The sequence below is a fragment of the Hydra vulgaris genome, chromosome 03 (genome assembly GCF_038396675.1).
Source record: "Hydra vulgaris chromosome 03, alternate assembly HydraT2T_AEP".
NCBI classification, from domain to species: Eukaryota; Metazoa; Cnidaria; class Hydrozoa; order Anthoathecata; family Hydridae; genus Hydra; species Hydra vulgaris.
Genome location: NC_088922.1, coordinates 34,531,055 through 34,556,792, shown reverse-complemented (window position 1 = coordinate 34,556,792; position 25,738 = coordinate 34,531,055). Strand labels below are relative to the sequence as shown.

The 25,738-nt window shown below is 26.3% G+C and overlaps 1 protein-coding gene across 2 annotated transcripts in view; it reads left to right on the top strand.

The window, feature by feature from the left end:
- The first annotated feature begins 876 nt into the window (after positions 1-876).
- Positions 877-25,738, top strand: part of LOC105843116 (ralBP1-associated Eps domain-containing protein 1) — a 66,196-nt gene continuing 41,334 nt past the window's right edge. For both annotated transcript variants that reach the window (XM_065792997.1, XM_065792998.1), the window contains exons 1-7: positions 877-991; positions 1,170-1,275; positions 10,580-11,136; positions 11,703-11,865; positions 22,952-22,990; positions 23,517-23,643; positions 23,924-24,063. In XM_065792997.1, coding sequence (XP_065649069.1) covers positions 1,197-1,275; positions 10,580-11,136; positions 11,703-11,865; positions 22,952-22,990; positions 23,517-23,643; positions 23,924-24,063 — 1,105 coding nt within the window. In that variant the 5' untranslated portion in view covers positions 877-991; positions 1,170-1,196. The remainder of the gene's footprint in view (positions 992-1,169; positions 1,276-10,579; positions 11,137-11,702; positions 11,866-22,951; positions 22,991-23,516; positions 23,644-23,923; positions 24,064-25,738) is intronic.

The following is a 25,738-nucleotide window of genomic DNA, read 5'->3' as shown; positions in this document are numbered from 1 at the left end:
TAAAGGGTAGTATGCTATTACAATCTAAAATTTATAAGAAACAATTAAAAATACTTATCATATAGTTTTTTATTAAATATGTGTTGTTTTAATTAAGTAGTTCATTTAGTTTATTTAGTTCATTAATAGATCGCAAAGTCGTGTCTAGTGAATTAAACGCTAATTGGAAAGATTTGTATCGTTAATTACTTTATACAAATCATTTCTATTAACCAATAAACGCAGTCGCAAAATCGACTTAAGAGATTTAGTGACTATGTTTTAATTTAACTCATCTAATCTTTACTTCTTTTAGAGGTTAATATAAAAAATGAATAAAAAGAATTTTATGTCATAAAAAAAATTATCAATAATAAAAAAAACTAGTTCCAAAACAAAATAATTTTGCGTCAAAAACAAATAAACGCGATTAATTCTGTTCCAAGATGGTAAACAGTAGATTGTATTTTCTTGTATTGTATTACAATCAAGTTTCCTTTTTACAATTTTTTCTAAAATGCATGTATAGACGTATATAAACTTTTTATGTATAGACAATAATTTTTTTTAAATGTATGTATACATATGTATATTATATATATATATATATATATATATATATATATATATATATATATATATATATATATATATATATATAAATTTAAAGAGAGAGAAAGAGAGAGATCAATATATGATGTATGTGTGTCTGTTTGTGTAATAGAGAGAGTGTGTTTTTACATATGTATATATATATATATATATATATATATATATATATATATATATATATATATATATATATATATATATATATATATATATATAAATAAATAGACAAAGAAATAAAATAAAAGGATAAAAAAAAGTTTTAATTTTTCTACTGACTTTTAAATTGCTAACTATAGGCAGGCACTTTTATACAAGAAAAAAAGTGAAGAAATGCCTTCTTAAACTTAATCTTGTTGCTGTTGTTTTTGTTGTTGTTAAGCTCTGGAAAGATATTTGTTAGGTTAGTTTCTTGAAGATTTTCAAGAATAAGCAGTAGGTTTTATCTTTAAGAGCATCTTTTTTTTAAATTATAAAATATTTATTTGTTAAAAATATATATCAGTTAAACAAATTTTCAGAGAGTTAACTGCCATTTTCTACAAACTTTGTTTAATGTTAAAATACAATGCTTTTTTTAGAAATATAAGTTTTATACATTAAATACCATGGAGTTTGATCAAAGTGATAACGATGAAGAAGATTTTGCAAGTTTTATTTCAGAAAAGAAAAAAAAAGAAAGTCTAGGTTACAGAATTTGTTTTGAGTTTTTTCTATTGGTAATATATTTTATGTGAGTTGAGAAAGAAATATGTTTTGCCCTAAATTTTTAGCGCTTGTGCGGTTTTGTCCCCTTTTAAAAATATATATTAAAAAAATAAATTCATCATTTCTTAATACTTGGTTATAATTAAATCTTTTTTAAAGTAAACTAAAAAACATAGATAGTCTTATTTTTATTGCCAATAAAAATTGAAAGTGCAAAATTCACAAAGCAGTCCACAAGCTTCTTATTAGAGATTTTTTTATGCACTTGTAGTCTGAGGTCAATTGCAAAAGGTGTTTCAGCAGCATTTCTAACTTTTATTTTTCAAAAATGTGAGATTTTCTTTTTTCTTTTTGCTTTCTTTACAATAATTTGTGTACTAATATTAACTTGGTTATCAATAGATTTATCTAAACATATCTTGAACCTAATCACAAAGCTACGCAAACAATAACTTTTCCTTATATCTCTTGAAATAAAAATTTTCCACATTTTTATACTGCATTTTAAAAACTTGACACTTTTTCAATTAGTAAGAAAATTTGTGTTGCTATGATTAATTGCATCATATCATACAAAGCAAATTGTGGAAAGAGTGTCACTTTAATTTTTAAAATCTTTATCAAACAGGTAACTCATCAATAATATGTTTGCTTGTAGCATGTATATGCACACGAAGGTACATAATCTACACTAAGTGCAAATATTAGCATTTTTAGTATAGATTGTTAAGCGTTAAAATAGAAGTTGCACATAAGTATGTTTTTGTTTTTTTAAGGGTTTTAGATTTTCATACCTTTTTGTTTACTTGTTTTTAACTTTCTAATTTAAAAATTTCTAATTGATTCTCCTTGAATTTTTTAGATTCTATGTGAGTTGTTTTACATTTAATGAAATTTAATCTAATTAAATAACACAATTTTTTGATTGTTAAAATGGTTGACCTTTTTTTTTAGAATACCTTGTTTAAGAATTTTAAGTAGCCACAGACTACTTAAAATTCTTAAACAAGGTATCAGATATTTCATCTATCTACCAGCCCAAAATCTTAAAAATTTTATTCTATTTTGTTTATGGCTTCTTTTCTAAATTTTATTTATGGTTTCTTTCTAACTCCAGTGTGACCACAGATTACTTTATTAATATTAATTCTCTCTACTAATTTTTAAACCTAATAATTAAATTATAAGGTTACTTTGATTATAAATCTGCCTAATTAATGCTTACAACACTTCTAAATTGTTATATTCTAAAATAATTTTATAATTCAGTTATTAGTGAACAAGGATGCAAAGTCCCAAAAAAGACTCCAGATATTAAAGTCACAAAAAGATTCTTTCTTTCTAGCTTTTGGTGTCCAGGAGCTCTAAGTATGTAAAGTAGCTTATGGACTTTTAAAAAAAAAAGAAAAAAAAGACTTTTAGGTTAGAGAAACAATCAATTTTTGAAACTGAGTCCTTAGGTATAATAGGGGCGAGGACTCCAGGACTCTGGGTCTCCAAGCTTAAAAATAATAAGTTCCAGCTCATTAAATCTCATTATTTTTTTCTTATAGCAAATCATAAGCCACCAACATGTTTAGAGTTCCTGGACATCAGGAACCAGGAAAATAGAGATATATAGCCAGAGTTCAATCGGTACCCTGTTAGTGAAATACAATAACAATAATTGTATAAATCAGATTTTAGTTTTAGTTTAAATTAGTTTTACAAAGAGCAAGTTAGTGGTTTTGGTGTGCATTGCTGAAGCCATATAAGAAGCCCCCTTTATAACAACTTGATTAGCAGGACTAAGGAAACTATAGCATATTGGTTAAGATTCAATACACTATCTTGAGTCAAATTCTCTTATTAATTAAAACATGACTACAATACCTAAAAATATAAAACAAAAAAAATATCTTTATTTTTATTTTGTTTCCCTCCTAGCACTAAAGCAGGGCTCAAACAGCGCATCACTCGAAAAGCATATTGCAATTGCAAATTGGGATTGCTTTTCACACCGTGATTTTTTTGCAATTTTTTTTTCTTTTCTAATTTAGGATTTTTTGGCCATTTTTAAAAGTGATGTTTTTGTCTAAGTTTGTAACGCTCAATTTATCTTTTGAATAGAAGTATAATCTTTGTTCTCTTGCACGGAGATTTTTATTCAACATAAAGAGCTTTTGAATTTAAATTACTTTAAATCTTTGCGTGGAGGCCAATATTATTTAAAGTTATATTTAGTTTGATTTACTGAATAGATAAAGTACATCACAATAAATTTACCTTTAAACTAAATCAAAACAACCAGTTAAGTTACTACAGTAACTTACAGTTACTGTAGTAACTTTGATTTAGTTTAAAGGTAAAAACTAGCCATATAAATGTTTCTATATCTTATATGTTGTTAACACATAATATAAGCTTCTAACTAAAAATTATTTTTACAAGAAATCTCGGATAAAATATAGAAAATGTTTGGTCTTGATATTGCTTTAAGTAAAATATAAAATATTTTATTTAAAGCAATATCAAACATTTTCTATAAATGCGCAAGTTGTTTTTAAGAATTTTATTTGAAAAGAAATCTATTTGAACAAAAGAATTTTAGTCTTCTAAAATTATCTTATTCAAGTAATTTTGAAATTGGAATTTGCAATTGAAAAAAAATTTAAAAGAATTTTAACTCTCAATAATTATAAATTTAAATCAGTGGAGTCTGTAATACTGATTTCATAATACCCAGCATAGCGAGAGTCGTTGCTGAAAATTAAACGTATATCTAGCTACAGTAACAATATCAGATTTAGAACATAGTGCAAGCAAGGAAGATGGTTTTATTTAAATCATAAACGTTTTGAATAGTTAATTATATTTTGCTTCTTGAAAATAGTTTTTAAAAGTAGAAACATTCTATTGCAAACATTAAACCAGTGATTGCAAAAGTTGAAATAAAAATTTAATTATAAAAATTTAAAATTTAAATTAATAAATTATTTTACTTCTGTTTTTAAGAAATTTAAGAAATATTTTCTAAAAAAAAAATTTAAGCATATTCTTAAACTAAAGGAAATATAATTCGATTTATTAAACTAAATTTTTTTGTTTAGCTTTTTATTGGAAAACAATTTCAATGAAAAAATTAAATGAAAACATCAACTTAAAAATCATTTGAATGAAAATCTTAATTATACTTAAATTTTTAATAGTACGCTAGATCAAGAAACATTAAATTTTAAAAAAACATGGTATCTAATGTTTTTGTTTTTTTTCAATGTCTTCGCTTCCAACAAGGCTGCAAGCAACCACTATTAGAGTTGGAAGTTACTTGACAGATTGACAGATGACTTAAAAGATTGCAAATTTTTTGAATCAGGAAAGCAAGATGTAGAAAGCGAATTCCAAAGAACTGATGTTTGAGGAAAAAAACTAGATGAATAAGAGTTTTTGGAGCACTTAGGAACAGTCACAGTAAAAGGATGAGACTTAATTGAATGACGAGTAACATAATAATGAATTTTAGCTCTTTAGAGCAGTGTCCATTATAGTGTTTGTAGAAAAGAGAAAGAGAAACAAGATTACAACAATGTGATAATGGTTAGAGCTTGGCTGCAAGAACAGGTCCAACTATGTTTACAATGCGTTTTTGCACCTCATCTAAAAGAGAAAGGGCATCATTGAAAGATCTGCCCCAGATATGGCAACAGTATTCCATACAAGGATGGATTTGAGATTTATAAAGATAAAGAAAAATTTTTGCTTTGATCTTACTTGTTTGGTCTATAAATTATAGATTCGTATGGTCTATAGGCATGCTTTTGCGCAAATAAGAAGTTTAAAGTTTTATGACAATAATATTTTTTACTTTTACTTTTTTAAGTATCATATTAAGTAAAAACAATTACTAAAAGTAATATCTTAATAGTATTAAATACATTACTTGCTCATTACACTATAACTGCAACTTAAACTTAAAATTATAACTTGAGCTGTTAAATTTTAGCAGTAACTTTGAAATTTTGAACTCAGCTATTTTGAACTCAGCCAAGTGAGAAAATTATAAGGTAATATTTAAATATGAGAGATAATATGTTAAAGAAATAATATTTATGAACTAATGTAACTAACTAATGAAACTAACTAATGAAAGATACATTTTTATACTAAAGCAAACCCCCTTACCCCATTACTGCAAAACTATTGAAGGGGGGAGGGGGTAGAAGTTTTTTTTTTTTTTTGCGATTAAATTGTTTTGCATTAATTCAAGCCATGTAAAGCTTAAAATTTTTGTTTTTCTCAATCTTTTAATTATATAGTTAACTTTGTGACTTGTTTTCTAGAAATTTTTCTAGAACCCTAAGTACTTACCTTCACTATTTAAATTGTGTCTGGTTTTTGACATTGCTTTTGCTAATTTTTACATTATTTTCCTCTAGGTAGTTCAGGCACTGTAATCTCCCTGAAACTTCCATCTCATACTTCTACGTCAAATTCACAATTACACTTCTTACTATTATATTTAGATTGATTTGGATTTCTTTTGTGATTTTCTTGTTATGATTTTTTAGTGATAATATTTGTATTTTTTTCATCTCACTACTAAAAATTTTGCCTCATAAATAATCTTTTAGATCCAGGCAGGCATGGAAACTTTTCTCACTCTACCCCATGGTTTTTTCCTTCTTGTGCAGCTGCTGTTTCTAAGCTAACATTTCTTTTATTTTTTTCCCCAAGAAAACTTACATTAGGATAAATGTTTTTTTTCACTGCTAATGATAATCACATTAATGGTATTGATATTCTTATATTGAGGAATAGCCACACTCTAAATCCTCTACCTGTATAAATCTCTTATTCAACTTTCTATGGAATACTAATGTCATATTTAGGCTGTATCTTTTTATGATGTATTTTCTTTTTTAAACAAAGTTCAAAAACTTATTGTAAATATATTCGGACTTGCTCTTGCTCTTGAACAAAAAAGATTTTATTTCTTGAATATATATTAGCAGTTTTGCAAATAACAATTATTTTTTATTTTTAAAAATTCAGAGAGTAATAAACTAAAATAAGTAATAAAACATTGTCTAAATATTCACATGCTTGCTTGATTAGATTAATTGTTTTGCTAGATTGTTTAGATTAATTTTTAATATTTTTTTACACTTTGTTCATTTATATTGTATCAAAACAATAGACTACCTCTCTTCTGTAGCTGTAGAATTTTTTAATCATTTTGATATAAAGTTGGTTTAAAAAAAAATTCAAACTTGATTTTTTTTATTTTATCTGAATTTATTATATTTGTGAATAATGAGCATATTTTATGTATTTGTTTTACTTTTATTTAAACTTTGTCATAACAGTGTGCAGTTTTTAAAATGTTAACTACTTTATTAATATACCCTTTAAAAATATTTATCAAGTTATTTAAATGTTGTAAAATGTAAAATTGCTTTTTGCGTATGTAAAATGCTATATGCCCGATGCTTCCTCTATCTATCAATTTTTCTTTTAACTAGCTAGTGGTGTAGCGGTAGAGTGCTTGCTTCATAAGTGTAAAGTTCAGAGTTCAATCCCCACCATGTACCTGTTAGTACCGCACTTAACTTGTTATTTCGCACAGCAGCCGTTAAGGATCAGCGAATATTCATTAAAATTCAGATTACAAAGTTTACTGAAAGACAAAGTTGACTTTGGTTATGACTTTGCCTTTGACGGTGCTGAATTTGAAATAGAAATTTGGATTTCAGTTAAATTTGGGTACAGTTGCAAAATTTCATTTAACTTTCAGTTAAATTCAAAAGTTAATAATTTTTTTCAATCAAAAAAGAAAAATAATTATAAAATAATATATTTGCATATATTATGTATATCAACCTGTTTCTCTGCATAGCAGCCTCGCTTGTCAAGGTTTGTGTTTCTGAGTTAAAGAGTTGAGAGAGGGTTGTAACAACTTTAAAAAAAAAGTCAAAAAATAAAAAAAGAAGAGAGTTTTCTTGACAAAGTAGCCCAAGGCTGAGGGCTACTTTTGAGGCCCAAGGCTGAGGGCTACTTTTGAGGCCATAGGCTGAGGGCTACATGAATTCAGAAAAGAAAGAAGAAAGAAAACATATTAGAAATAGATTTTGTATTCAAGGCACACCCCTTAAAACAAAGCTTTACAGATATGAAATGATCAAAATATGTATCCAAATTGAACATGATCTTGACTCTTATACTGAGGAAATTGACTCATATTTACTTCTGGAGAGAGTACCTAATAATATTCTTGGTTCTGATGAGATCTATCTTTCACTACTCTAACTCAGTATAGTTTTAGTTCCAGATAGAAATTCAAAAATACCTCTGACATTCAAGCAGAACTCAAAAAATATCTTTTATCTTAATTGGTAGCAATAGAAACTGATATTTTACAGTGGTGGAAGAGCATGGAACCACAATATTTAAAACTGACATCGGTTGTCAGAAAAATGGATCCCATCCTAGGTTTATCAGCTTCTTCTTAAAAAGAATCTTTTTCTTTAAAAGAGTCTTTGCTGCAGCTGGCCAAAATGTCACTTAGACCTGAACCAATCATAACAGCAACAATGTAGAAAGGCTTGTCTACATTATGCAGAACTAAATTAAAAAAATTATATTTTATTTAAATTTATATGATAAAGTTTAAGGCTTTAACTCATAATAGTTTTTGTAATTTGTTAAAAATCGATGTATATGCATTCTGTAAATATTATTAAATACATGTTAATTTGGCTAAATCATGATCAGTTTAGTAAAAATTTGATATAAAAAATTTTTTTTCAATTATATTTTTTTAAAATCCAAATTCATGTCCTCAAGAAAATTATTTTTGCACCTGAGTTTTAAAACAGTTTGGACCATGATAAAATTAATGATGATTTATTAGGTGGATTTTCAGATGACTAAATAAAATGTAAGAATCAATTATTTTATTTATAAAATCAAAAGTTGTTCTTCACTTCACGTAAGGTAAAAGTCAGATGCCTTGTTTGGCCATGCATAAACTAATATTTTTAGACAACTTAACAATGACTGTTTGTATGCTCTGACAATTTAAGTGTTTTAAAAATGTGCTGAAAGAACTAAGCTTAAATAAACAAAAGAGCTAACTAAAAAAAAATACTGTACTAAAAAATTTTTAAGAAATTTTATTGAGAAAAAAAAAAAGTAAAATTAAAAAACTAAATAAAAATAAATTTAAAAGCTTTAAAAAAAATCTTTATTGATCTCCAAAAAGCATTTGATACAGTTGACCATAAGATTTTAACTGAAAAATTGTATCACTATGGTATACGGGGTATCGCTAATGATTGGTTTTCATCCTATATTAACAATCGCACTCAGTTTGTCTCGATTATTGAATTTCAATCGACATGTAAAGTTATTAAGTATGGTGTACCACAGGGTTCTGTTCTAGGACCTTTACTTTTTTAATATATATTAACGATCTGCCTCACACTATAAATAATTCGATTGTTCATCATTTCGCTGACGACACTAATCTTCTATGCATAAATAAATCACTCGCGCAGCTTTGTAAAAAAGTTAATTCAGGTCTCCATCATTTGTGTCATTGCTTAAATAGTAATTGTCTTTTCCTAAATATCAATAAAACTGAATTTATTATTTTCAACCCTCCAAAAAAAAAAAAATTGATAGTAATAATGTGAAAATTAGAATTAATGGTAAAAGACTTTTCCCATCTAAATATATCTAAGTTATTGCTGCACTGTTTGGGGTCAAAAAGGTAGTTTTCTATTACATCGTATAAACAGTTTACAACGCACTTCCTTAAGAATTATGACATTTTCTCCCTTACGATCTAATATCGAAAATAGGTTTTCTGAATTAAAAATTCTAAAATTTCAAGATCTTTTAAAGCTTTATAATTGTCTCTTTGTGATTGATTTTTTTCAAAATAAGCTACCAAATTCGTTCAATATAATAATTTTTTATTAAAACAAGTGACACACACACAAATATTACACTTGAAATACTGAAAATTTTAACTTGCACACTTCCTTTTTCAGCACTATCAAATATGGCAAGCTCTCTATAAAAAATCAATGTATTTCTCACTGGAACCAAATAATACCATTTATAAAAAAAAAGATTTTAACTAAATACCCTTTTATTACTAACATTCTTTTTCTCAATCGAAACCAAATTAAGAAATTTTTATTTGAGTATATATTTAATGAATATTAATTTTATCTTTTATTATTATTGCTTTTTTTATATTACTGTATTTATAAAACTATTATTACTTATATTTTTTTGTCTTTTTTAACTCTACTAATATTACTATTATCATTAATTTATCTTTGTTTTTTAAATCTTATTAATATTATTTATAATGATAGTGATAGTGATTCAATTGCAGTAATAGTTTTTATGGTTATTGTCCTAATTTTTGCAATTGTTATGTTTATTTTATTAATTTCTGTCGTAGTTATAAACTTTACTATAATTATTTTTACCATTAGTTATAATTTTTAGTAAAGTCATCATGATATAGTTACTATTTGTTTTTTTATTCACATTATTATTAATATAATTATTTTTATTGTATTATTATTACAATTATTAATATCATCTTTATTTATTAGTGCTTTATTTTCCTTTCTTTCTTTTTTTTTTTCTTCTTATTCATAATTCTTTCTGTGTTTTATTTGTTTTTTTTATGCTTTTTTTTTCAGGTGTCACTCCATTGACTAGTTTTTAACTATATGAGTGACACCTAACCTTATTTATGTGAGTTTATAAATATTATTGTAAATTTTCATATTTTATGGTTAAATAAATGGATTATTATTATTATTATTATAACCTAACCCTTGCCTTAACCCTGTCAGATAATATTTAAAACAAAAATAAAGGTGTTTCCTCCCCCTCCCTCTCTCTCCCCCCCCCAGAAAAAAAATTTTTTTTTTCTGATTAAATAACAAAATATGTTTTATTTTTTTTTCAGATGAAGTTAATTTTTAATAATTATATTCAAATATTTGTTTAAATATTTTTCTAAGTATATGTTTTGATGCATATGTTTTCAATCATAGGATGATAGAAAACATTGAGTTAATTGGATAAAAATCACAGTAAACTCAAGTTGCAAAAGGAAGCAATTGTTTTTAGTTTACATAAAATGTGATTATTAATCCTATGACGCAACACGATGGTAACTATAAAAGGATTAAAATAAGGTTTAATAAGAATATATGAAATAATAACATTCCCCATCTTTTAAAAAAAAAAAAAAAATCTTATATATTTTATTTAGAACGGAAGAAAAAATCTAAAGGTGGTCCTATATTTCGTAGTGATAAAAAAGGAGATACTCATACTCCGATTGGCTTGAAGCAAAAGCATGTGCATGGTGTTGTTGGACCAGCAGACTATATGTTTGATCAAACTAGTCCAAATAGTGAGGTTTCAACTCCAAACTCAATCTCTAGTCCTAGTCTTACAAGTACACAATTACAAAACACACCCTTAAGTACTGCAACGAGTATACAGCAGCGTTCAAGTCTATGGAATACGCCACAACATAACCAGTTCACTTCAACAACAAACTATCAACAAGTTTATTCTCCAACAGTCACCAACAGCTTATCTCAACAACCAACTATTTCTTTTTCTAGTAATTTTTTGGCTCAACAAGTGCTTCCAAACAGAATAGATAGACCACATTCAGCTACTGCAGTTTTGACAACAAATGATAATGCATTACCTTCATCTCCTATACCATTTAAACAATCTTTTAAGTCATCTAATTGTAATGATGTATCACCACAAAAAGTAACCTTATTATCTCAGGCTATTTCAAGTAACGTTCAAGTATGTAAATTATTATTGAAAGATACTTATTTAAATGTCAGTGCAATTGATCAATATTGACTAATAAAAAAACCAAATTTAATGTTATTTTTGAGGATAAGATATAAGACATTAAGATATGAGATATATTTTTCAAGGGTAAGATATAAGAGGTTAGGATATGAGAAATATTATATTTTTTGAGGATAAGATATAAGAGGTTAAGATATGAGAGATAATATATTTTTTATGTTAAGATATTTAAAAATTTTTTAATCGCTAAGTTTTTAAAAATAATAAACGTTAACTTATTTTATGAAAAAATCAATTGTTTTGAAATTCTTATGTAAAAAAAACAACAGTTTTTTCAAAATATTTGCTTGTGCTGCATATTAAATTGTAATTTGTTTTTCCAATTGTGATATTGTGATTTATAGAATCAAAACAATATAATTTTATGTCACAACAATAACTGTAAAGTACACCAGTTCCAGTTATATAAGTCGATTAAAAAGATGTTTTTTTTTAAAAAATATTTTATAATGTATGTTATTAAATAGAGAAATTTTCAATTTATATTTAATTAGCTACCAGCAACACCAACACTTGTATTCCAAAGAAATCAATCTTACTCAAATGCTATATCTGCTCAGGGAGCAAAAACACAACTTGATAATGAATCAAATGGTTTTAATGCCAACTTTGAAATCGTTCAAGAATTAAGTACAGAGGATTTGCACAAATCTCCAGGTGTGTGCATTTTATTCCCAATAGAATTATAAAAATAAAAATGATTTGGTTTTAAAAATAGTTTGTCCACATAAAATAGTTTTGAGAACAAGTATATTTATTATATAGTATTAGAATCAGTTTTGAAGTTATTTTTAGAGTTAAACAAGAGAAAACCTTTGACATACATAACACAATATGTATAGCTTTATCCTTTTTTGAAAAAAAATATACATATACACATATATGATCTAGACGATTCTGAGATATTTATTACCTACCACTACACAAATTATGTTTACACATTAGAATTAGTTGTTGTAAAGTTTTTGCAAATGGCAGGCACATTTTGCTAATAGCAAAAAAGTCAAGATAAAATAGGTTAATAAGAAAATCTTAAAGAAAAAAATTATAAAAATAGATAAATCTTATTATAAAAATAAATGTCAGCAACCTGGAAAATAAATTATAAAACAAACAAACAAAAAAATGAGCAAAACAGTAATAACATTAAATAAAGTAAAAGAAAAAAATTTTGTATTAAAACTTAGTTATTTATTAATATTTTTCTGTTTATGAATTACTATATATATATAATATGTAATACAATAATATATACAACATTTGCTTATTTAGCAGTTATACCACTATCGTAACCATTATTATCATTAATATGCTTTTCACAATTAAATTTATATTTTGTATGTTTTATCATTTTAAAAAATGTAATTAATGTTATTAATAACAAAATTTTGTTATTATTAACATTAGTTATTATTATGATATGATTTCTTTTTTATTGGAATATTTATTATGGACACTTTTTTATGTTTTAATATTGTGTGTGTGATGTTTTTATCTGTGAGTGTTGTTAAAAAAGCTGTTTGGGTTTTAGGTTTTCTGTATTTTGGATACCAAGTTCTTATTCAAAAATTGTTAAGGTTAGTGGTATTGTGGTTTGTGTATCTAGGTAAAACGTGTTGTATTGTTTTTGGGGATTTCTGTTTACAATGTACATTATTATTGTGCATTTATCTACATTAAGACCCATGTGCTATTTTTTTGTCTGCTCTATAGTGTAGTTATAATACTCTATAATGTCAGTTTGTTATTGTTATCATCAGCATAAAGTTTACATCTTGATTTTATTTTTAAAGTTTGCATCTAGATTTATTGGAAGATCATTTATAAGTATTGCAAATAGTGTTATTTCTATCGCTGAACCTTGTGGTACATTTTTTGTTACTTCAGTCCGATCCAAATTCACTTAAAACTACTCTTTGGTTTTTTTTTTTTTTTTTTTTTTTTTGATCGATATTTATTATATTGGGTGTAGTGTCTTTATTTTCTGCATTTCATTGCATAAATGACTATCTGATTGGATGAATGCTGGGTTAAAATGGTTGTTGAGAATGTTGAGCAATTTCTTGTTTATCTGTTATAAGTAGTTTGTTTGGATGTTTTAGAAATTGTATGCAAAGACTTTTGTTTTTGATTGACATAAGCAAATAGTCGTTTGCAGTTGTTTTGTTCATTGCCAGCTTGTATTCATAGTTTTTAATTACATCTTTGCATTTTTTTTAAAACTTGACCTTTAATGATTCAATATTTTTTAGTTTTTAACGCTTGATTCGCAAAAATTATTATTCAATTATATGTCAATTTACATAATATATAATGTATACTTTCAATATGCTAAAATTATTTCTTATGCAAATAGTGACACAAGAAAAGTTGCAAAAATAATTAAAAGTAGAAAAATTTCAAAATAAAATATATTGAAAACAATAAGAAAAGTAGAAAACTTAATATCAAGTTTAATATATAAAAGTAGAGGGAAAAAAAAAGTAAAACATAGGTTTAATGAAAATTGTTTAATTTTAAATTCAAATATTATTTAATATACAAATATAAATAAACAAAACAACCTAGATGAGGAAATCATGAATGGAGTTTGCAACTATAACAGCTGTTACAAACATTAGGTGAGGAAGTTTGAATGAATGGAGTTTGCGACTATAATAGCTGTTACAAACATTAGATGAGGACGTTTAAATAAATGAATGGAGTTTCTGACTATACAAACAATAGTTAAATAAAAATTAGTAATTAAAAGTTTATCTGATTTTTTTGAATTGGTTAACACTGACTGTTTCTATTGTTACTTGTTTAAGATTATTCTAGTTGTTTACCACTCTGTTGGTTTGTATTATATATTGTATTATATATATTGCAGGCTTTAGTTTTATGGTTTATCTAGCATTTCTGGCTGTTTGTAAAAGTTCATAATATCATAGTCTTTAAAATACTTGAACAATTGTATTAGATCACCCCTTATTCTTCTGTTCTCAAGTGACAGTAAAATCAACTTTTTAAATCTCTTCATAATTGTATTCTCTTAAACTTTCAATTCTAGTAGCTCTCTGTTAGACACTCTAGTTTATCTTTATTATACAGCCAATACAGATTTCAGACGAGGGTTTTTTCAGATTTTAGAGCTGCATATTCCGAATGTGGATGAACTTATGAAGCTATGAATAAGTTTTGTCATCTTTTTTTCTAAGTATTTATATGTGCTTTATCTTGCCTAGCTTTTGATTTTCTTTATTTACTGCGTTATTTATTCGATGTTTCCATTCCAAATTACTTGAAATGTTAACCTTAAGTATACACCAAAAGCTGTCTTGTTTATTTTAAAATTGTAAAGGCTGTTTCCTATAATCACAGTCTTACTTTTTTGCTGCTTTAGTTTAATCAACCACTTGTTCAGTCAATCTGCTAATAACTCTATATCTTGTTGTAATTTATTAATATCCATATTATATGTATATATATGGGCGATTCCGCAAGAAAGAGGAGGAAAAAAGTTAGGATGACACGCATTTCTATGCTGCGTTTTTAAGGAACTATTACTTTTAAGTTTAGCTTAAAGACAAAATTAAACATTATGTAGAATATTATTTATAAAAATGCAATGCAACTATGTATAGAAAAAAAAAATTTATCAAATTAATGCGTTACGACCGTCATGAAAAAAAGTTGAGAAGTTTTTTCTAGGCTTCCTATCAGACTTTATAAAACTGAAAATATAGTAAAAGTAAAGATAATGATATAAGTTTTATCATCGTTTCAATTCTTTTTAAAGAGAGCTTCAGATGATAGTATTATGATGTAACAAAGTACGTTATGTAATCATGAGCGAGATCTCGTCTCGTTCTCGTTTCTCGTGAGAAATGGGACTTCTCGTGAGAAACGAGAAATAGAAAATTCTCGCGAGAAGTAGAATGAGATTTAAATATTATATTATTTTCCAAATTAAAAATTATTATAATTTACAAAATGCTTAATAATTTGTTTTTTTAATTATTTAATATTTTGACGTGATTTTAATAAATCTAATTAAAAATTTAATTTGTTTTTGACAAAAACAAATTAAATTTTGAATTAGATTTTGAATTAGATTTTTCAATTAGATTTTTTAATTAGATTTTTAAAAAAAATCTAATTAAAAAATTTTAATTAGATTTTAAATATTTTTAATTAGATTTTAAATACAAAAACTTGTTGTATAAAATGGTGCACTTTCGACTTAATTTCATTAGTTTACCAATAGAATTCAACTTGACACATATTGATGATATTGAAAAGAAATATTCTTGCTTCATTTCAACGATCAAAAATGTCACCAAAAAAAAACAAAATCTGGAGATATTTTCAAAAAATACGTGACGGTGCTGAATGCAAGGCGTGCAAAAAGTTTTTGAAAACAAAGAAAAAAAACACAGCCAAGATTACGTTGAGTATTCTGAAAAAACTGACGACTCTCTTCTTCCTCCTCCTAAGAAGAAACAACGAACCATGGTCAAAATGCTTGAAACAAAGTCCAAATATGACAAAGACAATTCCATTCAAAAACAGTTTGACTCTGCAATGCTGGATTACTTTTGCACTGATCTGACATCCTTTTCAGCAGTCGAAGGAAGAGGTTTCAAGAAATTGTTTGACATTGCAAACCCTAAACTGAGCCTTCATCACAGAACAACATATTCAAGAAAGCTTTCAATTCGGTCAAGAGAAGTTCAAGCTGGAATGAAGAGCATAATAACGGAGATTACGCCAAATCTAAAAAGTGCTACATTTACTTCTGACCTTTGGACTTCTAGAGCTCAGGACAGCTACATCTCTTGGACTTTTCATGCTATTGACGAAAATTGGAGACTACATCACAGGACACCCCATGTCCAACAGTTCCCAGACAGACACACAGGTATCTTAATTGAAGAAAAGCTGGATTCTTTCTTAGAAGAACTAAATTTGCCTGCTGATTTGCCAATGTACTACGTGAACGACCAGACAAGAAACATGAAACTTGCAGTCAAATTGTCAAAGCGCCTTGACCAATACTTGTGCAACAATCATATTTTGCAATGTGCAGTTCGAGACTCATTTGGAATGACTGCTGGAATGGATGATGCGTTGCAAACATGCAAAGATTTGGCTTCTTTAACTCACCAGTCAACAGTTGCAGCTGAGCTGCTTGAATCAGAATCAGACGCTCAAGGAATCAATTTTAGACAGTTTCGCCAATCTGTTGACACAAAATGGAATAGTGAACTGAATTGCATGGCTTCTGCCCTACATCTAAAGAGTGCAATTATCAGCTTATGTGCAAATGAATATATTTTTTCTTCAAAGACCATCAGTGCATCACAGTGGAAAAAAAGGGAGCAGTCGAAAGTGGGAGCAGTGCATCACAGTGGAAAAAAAGGGAGCAGTAGAAATTTTGGCACCACTTAAAGAAGCTACAGAAACGTGGTCGGCTGAGTCTATTTCAACAATTAACACTGTCGCCGATTCTCTTTATGTAATCCATGACAAAATTGATCAATTTATTGAGATGGACGGAAAAAATGGCTAGGGTGTCTTGTATGCAAAAAACTTGAAAAGCTGCATTGAGAAAAGATTTTCTCTTTGTCACACTGGAAACTTATTGAGTGCTGCAGCAAACTACTTAAATTCTGCTTTAAAGAGACTTCACTTGAAGCTCTTTAAAAAATTTCAAACAACAAAAGAATGGTTAGCCACACAGGTTAAGGATAGACTTGAAACACAAGAGCCAATGTCAGACTTGAAACACAAGAGCCAACATCTGAACTGATACCTATTTTGACCAAAATGTGCCAGTATGAATATCTCCCTGATGCCAAAAAAAGACTTTCCGATTCTTGATTGCTGGAAATTGCATTCAAATACATTGCCAGAACTCTCTTCATTAGCTACAAAAATTTTAGCTATTCCAGCAAGTTCAACTAAATCAGAGAGAGTTTTTACCTCAGGTGGAAATGTCGTCCGATCATCCAGACACAACTTACGCCCAGAAAATGTTGAACAAATCATCTTAATCAGAGAAAACATTGTCCTGTTGGAAAAGTTTGGCAAAAAAATTCTGAATTATTATTTGAAAAAGTTGTTTACATTTGACAAATGTCATTTGTGTCTATTTTTCAAAACCATGTTTACATTTTTTTTTTACTTGGATTTTAATAAATTTGTTTTCAAAAATTATTAAATTTCTCGTCTCGTTCTCGGTCTCACGAGAAGTACTAACTTCTCGTCTCGGTCTCGTCTCGGTTTGAAAAAACCTAGTCTTGCTCATGGTTAATGTTATGACCATCACTTTATGTTTCATTTCATTTTCAGTTTACTCATTATATTGTTAAGCTTGCTAAAGTATTTCTTTTTTCTTTTTTAAAATATAAATCACTTATTTTAAATAATTGATCTAAAGAAATTAATATTTGTTATGAAATAAAAACTTTTTACATGAAGAAAACTTTTTTTAGTACAACGTTTTTTATAGTTTGCATTGCAACGTTTTTGTTCATTTGATTTTGCGCTTTTTTTTGTCTAATTATAATAGAAGGTAAATTTGAAAGGAAAGCTGTTATTTAATAACATTTTTTAAATGCCTAAATCAGATGCTAAAAGATCAAAAGCTTATAGAGCAAGAAGCAGAAAAGCGTTGTTGGAAAAAGAAAGAGAAGTTATCAAAGAAGACAGTTAAAGAAGAAGCAAAAAAATCAAACTAAAGTTCGCAACCAAAGGTTAAGAATGAAAATCATCAATGGCAAAAGCATTAAACAAGTATTTAATTATATTTTTTAATGTTATTGCTTTCACATAATTTGGGTTTTTTTTGTATTAAATTTATATTAGATAAAATTTCTAGGACAAAACAGGCACTTCCAAAGTCTTCAAATAAAAGACGAACTATTGTAGAGCCGTTAGGTGCTGAATATGGCTTATGCACTACTAAAGAAACCACACGGGTTTGCATCACATCAGAAGAAATTGAAAAAGTAAAAGCATTTTATGAAATAGAAGAGATATCAATAATGTCTCTCGGAAGAAAAGATTGCATTAAAATTGACAGAGAAAAGGTTCAAAGGTGCTATTTAGTTATGAATTTAAAGGTGTTGCATCAATTGTATCGCAAAGAGAATGCCAACAAAAATGTTAAATTAACTAAATTTTGTGAACTAAGGCCTAGATACATTCTTACATGCAAAGACACACCACTTGAATCATGTGGTTGTGTTTAACACAATAATTTTACTTATATGTGTACTGCTTTGGTAAGTAAAATGCATTTTTCATTGTATTGCCATAAATGGTTAGAAAAATAAGTATTGTGCAACCCACCTACATCCCAATGTTTGATAATGAAATATTCTTTGTGTAGTGATTGTAAATTATTTAAACTTGCTTTGCCTGAAAACGGAGGTATGGATACATACATCACCTATAGTTGGTGGATAAAAGATGATAATTGTTGTGTACTCAGTGAACATAAAATATAAACATAACAGGCGTCTATAGACATTTCTGCAACTATTTACTAGAATTTACTGAGCATCATCTAACTAAAAAGCACCAGTCTGAGCAATACCATGGTCAAAAGGAAAATTTTGAACCAGACCAAATTTTAATACATTTTGATTATTCACAAAGCTATACATGTGGTTATCAAGATGCTGTTTAATCTGCTTATTGGTCCCAGTCTACTATTACTCTGTTTGCGGTTGTTATCTATCGTTTTAGAACCAAAATCAGTTGTAATAATATCTGATGATAATGATAAAACAAAGCGCTCCACTACCACTTACTTAAGTGAAAAATATGACCTCTATTGCATTGATTATATAAAAAATTAAAACAATTTTTTTTGTAAAACAATTTTAAAATTGATTTTTTTTCTTTTCTGAAAGAATTATTTTATAAATTTATGTTGGGAAGTAAAAATAAGTATAGCAGCCTGCCTTTAGTTTTTTCACATGTAACGAACCCAGTATCAAAAAACCGTATTTTAGAACTTTGATAATGTTATAAAGTTTATACTTTTACATAGTTTACATGGTTTTTATAACTGTTCATCTTTTTTTTTGATTGTTTTGTTTTTTAAAGTTAGATTTTTTGTTACGATTGTCACGGTTAACACCGTCATGTCAAAAAAAACAACATAGAAAGGGTTATAAAACATCAAGTAAAAACTATAAAACTCAGCATAAAATAATATCAATATGTGCTAAACACACACACCAAATGATTTTTTTTTACCATGCCATTCGGTGCAATTAGTCTGATAAAGTTGTTTTTTTCAGAAGTGGTAAAAAGTAAACAATATGACTGTCATGCTACGCAGAGTTGATTTTTGAAAAAAGTTTAAGACTTCAATACTGTAACATTTGCATATTAAATTATATAATAGAGATCCACATCTCTGGAAAATTTCAAGTCATTTCCATTTTTGGTTCATTTTTAATAGCTTAAAGAATGTCAAATGTTACAACCGCCACTCTTGCATATATATATATATATATATATATATATATATTCCCATTTATATATATATATATATATATATATATATATATATATATATATATATATATATATATATTGAAAAGATTGCTGCCTCATGCCAAACCCTCAGTCGATGTAGCAGCACTCTGCTGCAAGTCAGGCTATTTGTCAGTTGATGTATGTACTGAAACCTCCATCAGCAGCCTATTTCAATATGACATCACACTGCTCACCTAAATCAGTAGAATAAGATATATATATATATATATATATATATATATATATATATATATATATATATATATATATATATATATATATATATATATATGCAGCTCAATATAGCTCAATGTGAATTTGACGTCATAAAATTCTTTTTATTTTTTTTGTTTCTAAAGACATTAACTTTTTTAAATTGCTGCAAAATGAGTTAAGTGTTATTTAACTTCTTTTTTATTATTACTATAAGGGAATTTTTATTTTGTTTTATTTTTTTAATATTGAATAATTAAATTTGATATTACATTTTTAAAAATGTTTGCTATTCGCTTATGTTTTGTGCAAATTTTTGATGCAGCCGTTTATTTGTATATTTGGGAAGGAATACCGTATATTTAGGAAGGAAAAACAAAAAAAACAATTGAGATAAAAATGAGCTAATTTTTTTTTAAGAATAAATAAAACTTAAATAACAATATTTAGTATTATTTTTAAATAAATTTGACACTTAAGTTAAACCCAAGCATTAACTTTAATTTTAATAAACTTAAGTATATTTTTAAAATCAAAATTAATTTAAATATTTTTTAAATCTAAATAAAATTATATACTTTTTTTATTAGAATAAAATTATATATTTTTATAAAATTAGTTTTAATTTAAATCCTATATTTTTTATCAGTCTAGTTTTATATTATTATGATCTTTGCCTCAAGCTTAAAGTATTATTGTTTTTCTCCTAAAGGCACATCATTGATAGCTCAGTGGTTTAATGTGCTGTTTCAGGGGGTTTAAAACCTTCTCTTACCGTAATAAATTTTAAAATTTTTTCAGTTTTATTAATAGCAAAAAAAGATTAGTATAGTAAAAAAATTTCTTATTATTAAAATAAAATTTTAAAGTCTTCTCATTTTATAGATATATTGTTCTATATGCTGCCTGCAAACTTAATATATGCTAAAGACGTTTACACTTACAGACATTTGTAAGTAACGCTATACAAATGGCAGAACTAAGAAGATTTTAGGCCATTAAAAACTATAGACATGGCCTTAGCTATAAAATCCTAATCTAAATTTAACCCAAAAAAATTTTGGGCAGTGACGTCAGTTTGTGGCAAAAAAAACTTTTATACATCAAGTTTGCTTTTGCATTTATCTTTTCACATTTTTTGATTAATTTTGATTATGGTGCATACAATCGCATGAGTAGGTATAAAACTGGTACAGATATATCATTTTATGGATAAGAGTTTGTATTTATTACAATAGTAATAAATAAATGGTTTTTAAGAAATAACAAAGTAATTACTATATTTAGTCTTTATTAGAATCTCATAAAAATATATTCCATATTTTTTTAATATAAGGAATTTTCCTCAAAAATTTAAATAAAATCTTATTCCTAGTTTGTTTTTCTAGTTTTTTACCACAAAGTGATATCACATACGCAAAAAATTTTTGGCTTCAATGACTTAGGAAAAAGCCGCATTTGTCATTTATATATCAAGCGACAATCAGAAATTATCAAGAGAGAGGGAAATCTAAAATTGAAATTTCAAATTTTCTACTTTGATGACTATATGTTTCGTATTTTTTCAATCTTGTCAATTTTTTTTAAGTACAATAACATTAATACAAAAATTCAAAACAAAACAGCTTGAGCAAAAAAGACTTGTATTTATTAGAAAAGTTTTGTTATATTACACAAAATCCTGTATAAAACATTACATAAGTGGATTTTTTACATTTGCATATAACATATTTTTTTTATTTTTATATTGTTACATCACATGCTGTGCAATAAACTGTGCTTATTTAGAGAACCCGCTTAAAAGTGTTGATTAATTGCAATTGATATAAGAGTTTATAAAATGGTTTGTTTTTTAATTACATGCATAAATTCGGTAGATAAGTGGTTTAATGCGCTTTTATTGGTGTTGTTTTTCGAGGGTTCAAATCTGCCACTTAACACAATATATTTTTAATTTTTTCAATCTGGCCATATATATTTTTAGCAAAAAAAAAAAAAAAAAAATAGCCAAAAAGACTTGTAATTGGTAAAATAAACGGTTTTTTCTATTTATGAGGTTCTTTTTTTGTTTTTTTTTGTTTGCCTCCACAGCAGCACCTTCTAGAGTAGCAGGACTGTCTTATTAAATTTTTTCTTTATTAAGTTCAGACCATAATTTTTTTCAGACCATCCACAGCTTATTAGAACTAATTACCTGAGCAATTATGACACGTACATAATAAGTTTCCCCCGGTGTTTTGATGTTTTTAGAATTTGTATAATATCTTTACATATGTTATGTATATATTATCTATAAAACTTCAAAAGTGTTTTATTTTGTATTTTAAAAAAATCAAAAAAGATTTAAAAAAAACAGTTGCCTATAGTAGGATTTGAACCACGGCTTTTTCGTTCAGAAGCTCTGTGAGTTAACCACTCGGCCACACTGGCATGTTGACAAATGAAAATTTTAAAAATATATAATAAATAAAAGACTTCATAAAATGGAAGTAAATGCTATAGTAAACTTAAAACACTGAGAGTGTTTGCACACTCACAAAAAAGAATGTGTTTTAAGTTTTACGGATTAGTGAAAGATTGAAACAAATAAAATAATTTTTTTGTGTACATAAGATTTTTTTATTAGCATTTTAATGTAGTTTAAAATGCTAATAAAAAAATCTATATAAGTTTAAAAGTAAAAAAAAATCTATATAAGTTTAAAAGTATTTGATAAATTTTAAATTTTTATTCATTTATCTATATATTCTATATCTATAGTTGACTTATCACACTGTTGTTAATTTTCTTATCTCGCTGTTGTTAATTTTCTTATCACACTGTTGTTAATTTTCTTGTCATACTGTCATACTGTTGTTAATTTTCTCATCACACACACACATTTTAATATTAGTTTCATATTGTTAAAAATATTAGTTTTATATTGTTAAAAATAAAGGATCCTTAAGAATATAGATTTTAATATTAAAGGTTATATTTTTAAATTTTTTAGAGAATACTTCATCACTTAAATCTGTGGGACTTTCTTCTGGTTTGTTTAACTTTATCTATTTTATTTATAATATAATTATATATTGATTATTATTTGAAATTAGGAGTAGCTCACAACGTGAGTAGATAACCATATGTAAATTAAAAATGAATTAAAGCTAACATTTTCATCAAAAAAATTTTATTTTTTAATAAATTGAAGTATATTACTTACAGTTGTCATGAAGTTTAATTATATTTCTATTCTATTCTGTATAGGTTATTCTATATTAGAGTTATTAGTTTTAAAACTCCGAACCTTTACATTTTTTTTTCTGTTTATACTTGTTTTGATATGTAATAAAGTTGCTTATTGCAAGTATCATTATTATTTTAAAACCAAATGACACTTTTAAATTCAATTGATTTTTTTAATTTTATTTAATAGATTTTAAAAGTTTTTTTAAGTAAAAAAACTAGTTTATATATGTTTAAAAGTGTAGTCTCAATTTTGGTGTCAGTGTTTAAATCTGTTAATTATCAATCTGTAAAAATATTTTTTTTTTAATTTTAAATCATTTTTGTAGAATTATGGAATTCATCATCTGTTCAAAATGATAGTTCAGTAGAAGCAGAGTGGGCTAATTTTCCAGGCCCTGCTTCTTCTCAAAATGAATTAGATGACAATGAATCAAATAGTTCAGCATCTAGAATGTGAGGTTTTTAATTTTCAACTTGGATTAATAGAATTAATATGAAGAAAAAGAAAAGCAAGTATTTTAAATAACAAATATTAATTAATGAATAAAAGAAAAACCAACGAATAAATGAATGATTATTTTTGAGTTATTTTATCTGAATTATCATTAAATAAATAGTTTTAACATTTTTTTTGTTTTTAATTAGCTAATTTAAAAAGTTGTTTAAAAATTGAAAAATGGCTAAACACAGATTATTAAAATTAATTAGATATTTATTGAATATTTAATTTAAGGAATGAAGATGCTGAGAGCATAACTGGAAGCGAGAGTAGTTTAGATAGTGAGGTTGATGCTTGGCAAATAAATGATGAGCAGCGTGAATATTATACTAACCAGTTTATAAATTTGAATCCAGAAAATGGGTTTGTGAAAGGTAATTTTTAAAAATAATTTTACTGTTTTTATGGCTTTTTTTTTTTTTTCTTACAGCAAAAGATCAATTTTTGTTTTGACGGTCAATGTTAATGTTTTGATGTGTCAGAATAATGTTTAATGTTGTTTTGATGGTCAATGTTAACAGTTAACAATGTTAACAATGTGTCTCAGGACAATATTTAATGTTGTTCCAAAACACCACTCATGTTAATTTTAGCTGTAAACTTATTCTGCAACTTAGGCTTTTTTAGTTGTTTCATTTGTTGCTTTTAGCTTTAATATTGAAATTTTTATATATTTTTGTTCAAAATGTTAATATTAAATAGGCATGGAAATGATGAATTAGAATCATTTAAAATGATGATGCAATGTATCTACAACATAAAATTATTTAATAATGTTATTAATGATTTTGAACAATGTTATTATAAATAATTGTGTTCACTTATTGATTTTGAATAATGATGTCATTATAAATAATGCTTAATATGATATTAAGTAATAAAATTTTTGTTGTGTAACTTATAAAGGTTTGATTGGACTTATTTTATCTTGCTAACATCTTTAATTACCATTATCATTTTATCTCGCTAATGCCTTTAATTACTTATTCTATTCATTTTTTCAAAATAATTAACAAAATAAAATGAGTTATTACTGAGTAATTACTCAGTTTTTACTCATTTTAGCTTGTTAATGCTTTCAAATATTTTGTACATATTCACATTTTAATGGTTTAGGGAGGGCTAGTTGTTGCAGGCTTGTTGAAAAGACTAATTGAAGACCTGAGATCAAGAACGTCCTAAGTCAAAAAATAAACATTTTTCAGGAGATTAAAAAAACAAAAAATAATTTATTTTTTTAAGTTATTCAAAAAAATATACAAATGGAAATTACTAATTTAAATTAAGTGAGTCTAGAGAAATAAAAGATAAGTATTTTTAGAGGATAAACCATTGAAGCTCGTTCAGTGAAGGCTAGTAAACAATGCAGTACTTAGACATTCTTGATCTCATATGTCAACGGGGAACGAAAAATAAGAAATAAATGTCTACAAAACATATTAATCAGCTCAATAGCAATGTAACGTAAAGTAGAATAAAAAAATGTAATAAAAGCTGGTAGAATATTAACACAATATCAGCTAAGAAACTATTGTTCAAAATGTTTAGGCTATCAAAATGTTTATTCATCCAACTCAATAATCTCATCATTGGAGTCATTACCTTCACTATTTTGGATGGAAAGTAATGACTGATAAAACGATTTAACCTCATCACTAATAAACTTGTTTAGCTTTTGCAAATCTTTGAATTTGGCAAACTGGCAATCTGGGATTGACATTAGGTTTTTCAATAACAAAACATTTAAAAACAGAACTCTCTGTGTCTCCGTGTCCAATGAAACTGCAACCATATCTTTGCGCAAATTGGAATATTCAAAAATAAATTAACTACTCACTGCAAATTTTTCTTTATTAGCCATATTAATCGTCTTCTTAAAGAAAGGTTGAAAATGACTTTGATAATCCTTAATATCAGCGCCAGAAATTCTGACAACAGAAAATATTTGGGAGACCACGTCCATCCATTGCGAAGGGAGTTTAACTGTTTCTAATCTCAGTTTCATACCTTCAATGATAGCAAAATACCAATTGCAGGGCAGAAAACTGT